Source organism: Callionymus lyra, chromosome 10 (genome assembly GCF_982586985.1).
Source record: "Callionymus lyra chromosome 10, fCalLyr1.hap1.1, whole genome shotgun sequence".
Classification (NCBI taxonomy): domain Eukaryota; kingdom Metazoa; phylum Chordata; class Actinopteri; order Syngnathiformes; family Callionymidae; genus Callionymus; species Callionymus lyra.
The window spans coordinates 20,039,982-20,049,816 of NC_141827.1; the positions used below are offsets into that span (position 1 = coordinate 20,039,982).

The 9,835-nt window shown below is 40.5% G+C and overlaps 1 protein-coding gene across 1 annotated transcript; it reads right to left on the minus strand.

Annotated features, from left to right (window-relative positions):
• Positions 1 to 477: 477 nt before the first annotated feature.
• On the minus strand, positions 478 to 8,035 carry LOC148070902 (leucine-rich repeat neuronal protein 2-like). The gene is made up of 2 exons (XM_087800060.1): positions 7,781 to 8,035; positions 478 to 4,061 (listed from the first exon to the last, which is right to left on the minus strand). The coding sequence occupies exon 2, from the start codon at positions 3,854 to 3,856 to the stop codon at positions 1,562 to 1,564; it is 2,295 nt and encodes a 764-aa protein (XP_087656186.1). The 5' UTR covers positions 3,857 to 4,061; positions 7,781 to 8,035; the 3' UTR covers positions 478 to 1,561.
• Positions 8,036 to 9,835: the final 1,800 nt, after the last annotated feature.

Below are 9,835 nucleotides of genomic sequence, written 5' to 3' on the forward strand. Positions count from 1 at the left end.
AATTATGCTTCAGCGTTCCTCTAGTTCGTCTCCTTCCTTGGCGACCGTCACCAGTGACGTACTTTCTCAATTTAGAATTCACTCGCACACATTAGCTCCCTTAATTCCCAATAATTGTCTGTCTCACTAATGAACATCCTGTTTGTACAGAAATGGGTTTTCTAATGTTGACAGCTGTGTCCTGAAATAATGTGAAAGGTATGAAGTCACTGGGAAAGAATCGCGGGTCTAGACTATTTTAAGTAACGATGAAGGTGACTCCAATAAAATTTGTTCTCCTTGCAACACAAGCAATTTATGTTCTTGAAGTAATTTCAAGTTATCACTTATTGAGATGTTGTAATGATTTTAATCGTGTCTATTTCCTAAACTAGAATCATGAACCTGGATGAGCGATTACAATTGAATGGACTTATAATGTCAAGCTGAGGGATTGTCTTCACAAAACTGTTTCATACCATAAACGGAACAACTCAAGAATGTTGAAAAAGTATTTGTTTTATTGTTAAATAGCTGAAAATAGAATTTGAAACACATTACTTTTGTGATGAAGGTTTTAGAAAAACAGAATAAGCACGTTGTAACAACATACTGCACATTGACAGAATATGAGGTACTAAAAACTTGGTGGCATCACATTGACTTAAAGAGACTAAATCAAAACCTCAAAGTCCACGTAAAACACAGACCATCACTTTACAAAACTGGTGCCCTTTGTCCTCTGGAAAGTTTCAAAATGTGCTAGAATGTTCAAAACGGTTAGTGTTGTGGATGATATGATACATTAATTATTGTCATTGTAACAGAAAACCAAACATTTTGGGGCATTTCTACCAAGAACATGGAGAATTTCACCATGTCTGAAATTCTACATATTATCCCCTAGCATAATATTTCAATGTATTGTTTATTTATTTTTTTACCAAATCAATCATTATTTTCATTTTAAAAGTATGCCTTTGATTCTGTTGCACAAGTATAACTTTGTTTCATAAAATCTGTAGTTTACGCACGTCCCTAATTTACCACCCCGTAACACATAATATATTTTTGAAGATCACATAAATTCCTGTTCATCTCCAATAAAAAAAACTAACCTATCATTTCTGATATGAATTGAAGACATACACTTGAAAGTTTTTAATTGGATCTCTCTTGAATGGAGTCCATCTTGTCCATTATGAGCTGATGAAGAAAAACGTATCTGCGCTCTGAAAGTCAAAAGTAGGTCACAATTAAGTGGATACAATCAATATGGATGTATCCCTAATGTGGGAACATGTTTTTTTCCAAGTCATTTGTATCTTGCAAACTGTGACAGTCTTCAAGAATGGCTTATCCTAGATGGTGTTGGTTTTTTTTAAGTGGAAATGGCACCGGTTTTGTAGATTGAATCTGATAATAAGAGTCCATCAAGTAGCGAGGGGGACTTTGTTGGTCTTTACAGCTATTCCACATGTATTTCATGATACTATACTTTACAATTTATATAAAATAAATACAAATACCCATTACTGCTCTGCTTTTCTTTCAAGATTGTACACATTTAAACAAGGCGTGTTCAGAAGTCCGGATGTAAAAGCATTTTCTCTTCCAGAAGATTGTTGTTCGTCTCTGTATATTCACTGAAGATTAAAGGTTTGACTTGCTGTAGAAGTATTTTCGGAGGATTGGGTTCCTTTTTCGGGAGCTTCGGCTCCATCCCTCTGCCTGCCACTAAAAGTAGCATCATCAGAAGCAGCAGCAGCATCACAACCGTGGAGTTCAGCTCGGGAACAAACGTGGGTCTGACCTTTACTTCTGCCGCCTCACTAGTTCTGAAGGAAATACACTGAGGCTCCCTGGTGTCTCTCGGTCTGCGGCTCGGCTTGCGACTCTCATTGATGCCCAAATGCAAACAGACTCTGTAAAACGTCTGGGCCTGCAGGTGAGTCAGGTTGAAGCTCTGCGTGCCTGCCAGGATGCGTGTCATGTACACCGGCGTGCGGAGGTTCAACTTGACCGACTGCCAGGACAAGCGAGTGGAGGGGAAGTTCCGTCTACTACGCCAGGAGAGAATCGCAAAGTGTTCTTTCGCCTCCACCAACTCCAAGCCGGGAGAAAATCGTTTCCGACTTGAATCCATCGGCCTCTTCCCTTTCTTTTTCCTGCTGTGGACGGCGATGGTCACGCTGCGCGTGTCGGCACCCAGAGCGTTCTCGGCGATACACGTGTACAATCCTTCCTCGGATGCAGTCACCGTGTTGATTTCCAGACTCCCTTCGGGGAGTAACGTGTAGTGTGTTGAAAGGTTATCCTGGCTGAAATGGAGGGCAGATGTGTTGGAGCCCTCGGGGAGTTTGTTGCTATGATGAGGAGCGTGTTCCGGTGCACTCATGTTCCGTGTAAGTCGGAACCCCAGGGGAGTGACCCAGTATAGCTCAGGCTGTGGATTTGCAAGAGCTCTACAGTGTAAAACTATTTTCCCTCCTTCCCGCACACGTACATACGAGGGCAGAGTGCTCGTTGGGATCATGGGTAGGCAGGAGGTTGATAACTCCCTTGCAGAGAACTCTCTGACCCTGCGCCCCCTCAGCTCTGGAGGTTCAGAGCAGAGAGTCGCCTGTGGTTGAATGAATCGCACCGTACGGGGTGTCGGCGTTTGTGAGTCATTCTGAAGGTGAGCGTACGACGCCTCGCTCGCTGCCCACCTGAAGAGGCAGTCGCAGTGGAGGGGGTTGGAGTGCAGGCTGACCTCCTGGAGACTCGGCAGAGAAAGCATGACTTGCTGGTAGAGAGTGCTCAGGGAGTTGGAGTTGAGCATCAGGCTCTCGAGTTTTCTAACCCTTACGAACGCTCCGGGGTGGATGTACGAAAGTCGTGGGTTGTTGGTGATCTCTAATTTGGTGAGCTCTGGGAGGTTCTCCAGAGACGCTCTCTCGATAGACACCAACTCAGCCATGTTGTTAAGGCCGAGCTCCTTTAGGTGGACCATGTCCAGAAAGTCTCCCGTCTCCAGGACTTTGATGTGGTTCTTGTTGAGGTCAAGAAACTTGAGTCCTGGCACTCTCTTCAGGGCTTGAGTGGGTACTTTGGTCAACAGGTTGTCAAAGAAGGAAATGCTCTCCAGAACATTCAACCCTTCGAAGGCCTTCTCAGCCACCCTTTTCAAACCCATTCCGGAGAGCACAAGACTCCGGAGGGACTTCAATGCAACAAAGGCTCTCTCTGGAAGAGCATCTACTGGGTTACCACCAAGCATTAGGACTTCTAAATGTGGCAGATCCTTAAACCACCTGGGATCGATCATGGTAAGTCTGTTGTTGTTGATGTGCAGACGCAGAAGGGAGTTGAGGCCTTTGAAAGCTCCTGGCACGATGGAATAGATGTTGTTGTGGCTTAGAAAGAGTTCTTGAAGACCTGGCAGGAGAGAGAAGGAGGCGTCTTGAAGTCGACCGATTTGGTTTTCCTCCACGTGTAGGACCAACAGGCTGGGCAGCGACAGACCACGGGTCATTGTCTTGACATTGCTGAAGCGGTTCTGTGAGAGGTCCAGATCGGTGAGGTTAGGCAGCCTGTGGAACACGGCGGCGTCCAGCTCGGACAGAAGGTTGCTCTGCAGGCGAAGGGTGTGCGTGTTGGCTGGTATCGGGGACGGCAGGCTGGCGAGAAGCAGATTGTTGCAGTCCACCGTCGGGGCTTCGTTATAGACCGAGTGCGGAGAGAACCATGGTTTGATTTGGCAAACGCACCGCACTGGGCAGGGAACGTGCCAGGGCAGTACATGAGGAAGTGAGTCCACAGCTTGAGGCACAAACACACAAACTACCACACATAGAATACACTGCAACAAAAGTAGCGCCTGAGTGGACCTCATAATCTTCAAGGTTCTCTGGAGGTGGTCAGCAAGATAAAGGTTCAGAATTCACCAGTTGATGATGAGCTATGTATGAATTATGAATTATAATGATTTTATTATTATAAAGTTTTGATGTTTATGTGATATTTATGCCTGTTGTTAACTAGTACAGAAGCTGCTCCATTGTTGTTGCTTCACATCTGACACGGCTTTGTCTCTGCACCTACAGAAATACAAGAGCAGGGAAAACAACATTGTGTTAGAATGAAGATATAAACAATGAGCAACATCTCATTATCTCCCTCATTAGGCCGGTAATGAACATTTTCTATAACTGTTTACGTCCGCCACATTCTCCTCGCCTCACCAACTTTTTAACGAAAGAATATCAGAGAACGTTTGTCTTTTCTTCGCTCTCTTAAGCAAACAGCTGTACCGGCTTGTTCTGTGCAGTTAGTGGAACATTTCTTAATTATTTCAGCCATTAAAAGAACCGGTCTTATCAGTAATAAAAACTCTGTGTGACACATTCAAGTGTCTGTTTTTTATTTGCAAAGTATACTATTGAATGGAGACGACACCAGTTTTTCTCTTGGTTTTAATAAAAAAATGATATTGGAAATTGGTCCACATTATTTTTGTGATACGATATCAACCCTCAACCCTGAAAGTTCCCAGTGATGACAGAAAAAACACGGATAAGCTTCCTTTAACTGTGACGGACCTCACCTTGGCAACTACCTTAGAAGCTGATGGCGACTGAGAGTTGATATTTTTAAACCAAAATTCAGTCAAAACAGGAAGCCATCTCCCATTCCACTTATAAAACTCCTCATCTGGTCTGATCATGAGAATTCAGATTTTCGATATGTTGAAACATCTGAATGTTCTGTTCTCCTTTTGATGCCATCGAGCAAGTGGCCTCACCATTGCTGATTCTGACAAGATAAAATTATAAAATTCAAATACAAAACTAGTCTTAACTTAACATCATTGTATGATTAAAATAAACAAACTCAAAGGTATAAAGAAATTGAGATGATAAAGCTAAAGAACCTTAAATACCTACAATGAAAAACCCCTGGTGCGAAGTCAATGTAAATGTGTTTTAAAGATGACTTGGTCGAATTATGTTATGTTTTCCTTTATTTTGGTTTTATTTTGGTTGGTCACTTCCTGTTTCTCCTTCTCTTTCCGCTGAGACTTGACTGAAGGCTCACGGCTGGAGCTGATCGTGTAATCAATCACCTGCGGTATTTCACCTGCCTCCAGATCAGTTTTCTGGACCAAAGAGTTTACACGTGTATATATACTTGGCGGTGATTCTTGTATTTTTCCGCTTCTTTTGGATTTTTCAATTATTGCCCTGTTGCCCGAGTATTTAAGTTGATTGTTTGAGAGTCTGTATTTACGTTTTTTTTAGTTTCCCTTTTTTTTTCCTATTTATTCCCTGAGTTGGTGGACATTTAGGATTTCCAGTCTCCACTTGAGGGGAAGAATTAAGTTACAAGCGTGTTCAAACAGAGTTGTGGCGTCATGAAGATGAAAATGTGCAGCAGTGTTGGTCTGGGGAAAAATGGGTCGTAGATGGTCGGCATCAAATAAGATGGGATGGAAAGCCGACAGCATTAGAGTTTTCTGTAATACCATCCAAGGTTCTTTGCCTTGTCACCATGGAAACTAATCGTCCTCCGTAATGTCTCGGTGTTTAGAGGTTTACCTTGAATTACACTTCCTCTCCTCCGTCTCTTTTGTCCGAGAGCTCACCGTCCTTTAAATCCGCCTACTCTGAAAATACTTTTAAACCTTACACTTTGCCATCCACGGATGGTTCTTCTTGCATGATTGATACTGCAGCACTTTGCAGCAGAGAATGAACTCACGGCTCAGTTTGAGTCCACACATAAGAGAAGCTCTTTCTTAATTGCCTTTATGGCTGGATCACACAAAGGGTCCTTTTCTACAGGCTTTTTTAGGACTAGATGTTCATCTGGTGGCCATGAATCATAATCATTTAAGGAACTAGTGCAACTATTCCCTTTGTGGGAAATGATTGGCGTGGCTTGTGATTTGATGAAAATCCAACTTGTGATGTTTTCAACTTGTTATCTTGAGCCGATGAAGCTTCCGGAAGCCTAATTTTTAGAGCTTAGAGTGTAGATGTCATGAGGTTACATTGCATTGCTCAAAGCCAGATGTTATGAGGCGAAGAGTGGTTTCTAGTGGCTTCTGAACACGAGACTTCATGAAGCTTCATCAGTCCATAACCTGAAATGAAAGTGCTTTGAATAACTCTATTAAATAAAAGGAGCCTTGACATTTGAGTTACCTGATCAGGACGTTTAAAACTGGAGACATGATGTATGCCAACATCAAAATAGAAAATGTCTTTTCTGCCACCAAAGATTGGTAGATGTTAAAGTTACATTTTTTCTTCAGATCCACGTTTGTTCCCGAGACATCTTTTTTAATGTGTGCAAAGATACACACTTCTATCCTCCTTTGACCCGTTGATGAGTTTCACCATCTTCATAATAGTCATCCTATGTTTCTCGGCTTCAGCGCACAGAATACAACCAACCTGCTTAAAACCAAGCTTAAAACACACAACTTTACACACAAACCTTAGAGAGACACTGTACACGTCATGCTCATTTTAGCAACAAAAATAAAATAAAATACAAATTTATGAAATACAAATTTTGGATGAAGAACCCCACGTTATACTAGTGTAGTAGTGAGAATACTGTTAAAATAATGAATATACAGTGTAATGTGCATCTCCAGATCATATGGACATTCCAAATAGGAGTGTCCATTCGCTGAAAAATAGACAGTTAAGATTTTTTTTTTTTTGTAAATTAAATATTAAATTGAATTTGACCCAATCATAAATATTTGAAGTTCACTTTCGCCACATAAAATAACTTAATCTTAAGTTTGGCATGTTAATAGACTGGTGTGATGTGTTAATGAGTTTGATTTTTATAAATCTGACGTGACTCTGCAGCATTTTTATGCGTTTAATTTAAGGCAGATTTATTGTCTCTCTGCTCAGAACTAATTGATAAGTCCTTATCATTAAATCAGTGCTGGTCAACTACATTAATAAGGTCCTACATTTTTATACAGTGGCAGTTGTGAAGCATCAACAAAACTAAAAAAGTATTAAGATATTTAATTGTATTTTATAACACTTGAGGCAAACAAATTACTTTTCGTCCAAATATTTGTTTATATTTTTTAAATCTTTTTGAGGGGCAAAAGGAATTGCAAAAAAATAGACACACAAATAAAACCCCTGGAGTTATATTAAGATTCTTGTGATTAATAAATAACATAAATACAAATTGTTTCGACATGATCTTTGATCCCATTATGGGTAAATAAATAAAGCCAAAGGGCCGCATGTGGCCCCCGGATGCACTTTACCCAGGTCTGCATTACAGTCATAACACAGTCGGTTATCTCATTCTGAACATTACGACTGATTTAAGCTTCATTTTTGTCACAATTACAACCAGTTAACATGTATAAAGAGCGTCTTTTCATCAACAGGATGATTAGCTTTGTAGTGAGATCATTCTGAGGCATGTGGCTGGAAAACATGATTAGTATTCCCAAGACAAACCCCAGCACGTCTTTTCCTTCATTTAAATTCGTATTCACGTCTCCCACACACACACAAAAAACTAAAAGGGCTGACTCACTTTGGCTCTTAACAACAACACATGCCGCTGGTTTACATGCAGCATGTTTCATATCACCTCCATGGTCCAGAGGAAGGTAATAGTCTCTATTTATAGAAGGAGATTTTCAAACCGCGTGCATCAGCTGTTGCAACAGGATGAAGACAGACGGATGATCTAGAATGTGGATGACTCTGCAGGAATGGAACGCCAACCTTCAGGTGTGCTGCATCATATCCTGAGGATTTCTTACCGCAAGTGTGACTACATCTCTTCGTAGGTGTCAAAAAAAACAAAAAACTCCACGTGTTCGGATGCTCTGTGTTGTCTCGCTCGCCCCAGCAGCCTCTCTCTCTCTCTCTCTCTCTCTCTGTGGCGGAATTTCCCTCCGATCTCTATTCTATCAAGTTCTTTGCTTCCTCAACGGAGCAAAATAGATTTGGCAGCGACTGTATCCGTCTGTCTCTCCCTCCAGCTACACAGACGAGGTGTTCTGCAGCAGAGCTTCTGTCTCCCCATCTCTCTCTCTCTCTCTCTCCGCCTTCTATTCTACATCACTCACTCCCTCCCTCTTATCGTCGTGTGTCACAGTAAAGTGAAAATGTCATCTGTTAGTAGGACTGTTAGCCTCACGCCTTTTTAATTAAGGAGCGTTTTGCTACGCCTCGTGGACGCTTCGCTGCTCATTGTTGTCTTTTTCAGGAGTTAAGAAGCGGCTTTACTTTGTAAATCCAACACATGCTGTTGTTATGCCAGTCAAGTTGAGCCACTGATAAGATCAACAAAAGTGTCTTTTGCAAGAAGGAAAAAAAAGTTATTTCTGAGATTTCAAGAACTATTTTTATTATTATTTAGTTTGTTCTAGGTGATTTAACAGCTGTCCTGTTGTTTCCTATTGTTTTAAAGTGAAAATAAGTTAGTTCTAAAATACTGTTTTTGGCTCCCCCTTCCTTCAGAGCAATGCAACTACAATGTCGTGACTCCTTTTCTAATTCTCACAAACAGCATTTTACAAAGCAGCAGAAAGACTCTTTCCCGTTTTGATTTCCTGCTTCAGCTATTATGGAAATGAATGCAACCACCATCTCCAACTGAATAACGTAAATCAGTCTTTTGCAAGGTAGCGTGGTAAATTAACACTATAGCATTATTAATACGATAATGGAAGTGTTTCACTATGATATTCATAATTAAATTGAAGTAAGTGTTACGGACATTTGAAAAAAAAAAAAAGTCAAATGATACATATTGTTGCTTTAAGCAGGTAATTTCAATTGCACTCCATAACATCATGCTACTACATTTATTGAATCTGTATTTTAGCATTTGAAGCTTAATATGACAAAACTAGTCATATTCAGATTAGCTTAAAGGAACAGATGTCGGCCATTTTGCTCTACAAGGCAGACATTGGAAGACGAGCGAGAAAGTGAAAGAAAGAAAGAGAGCTTGCACAGCAGTGTTATCGACTGAAAGTTGAAAAAAAATCCTTTGTGGGTCCAGATTTTTTATTTATTTTTTATTTTTATTTAGAAATCTATAACCTTTTATCAAAGTGTCTTTTCATACTGTCTTTTTTTTCAGTCATTTTGTATAAATACAGAAAGATGAACACAGTGAATCACATTACTTCCTTGGCAGGGTAATATATGCCTTTGTACCACTTCCAGGAAAGACTTTCAAAGGGGTGACTCAGAACCACCCCCGCTCAAATGCAACACAGTGCAAGTTTGTTTTTCTAGTAATCCATCGTCATCAACAGTTACAGCCAGCAGGTCTCTGCCTCTCATATCCCAGTCGAGCACACTTACATAGAGAAAACAAGTGGAAGTAATTGTTGTTTGTTTGTTCATTGTATGTTGCTTGAAATAAAGTGCATAAATTAGGTGCTTTTCTGGTCTTGAACCGTTTTTTTCCCTGTAAAAACATGCAGTGAAAAAAGGCAGAAATCACACAAAAGTGGAAACCATGTGTTGATTTGAATAAAGAGAGTCAAAAACAATCAAACTCATGTTTCAAGACCACAAAAATGGATGTTCTGTTCTCACCGAGGGGAGTACTTCACTCTTCAATAATGAAATGCAGCGTTCACACAAAGGCTGAAATAATCTGGGAAGAAACTGATCCAATCGGAATTGTCAAGTCTAACCACAGTTTAGAAAATGTAACCGAGACTGGTATCTTAAGGCAAAAATAATCAGTTGCTAATTGATTCATCTGTTCCTGAAATAGAAAAAAGTAACACAAAGAAAACACATTATTTAAGACTGAGTCCAAAACAGGAAGCTGTTGTTGATGCTTTCTTTAG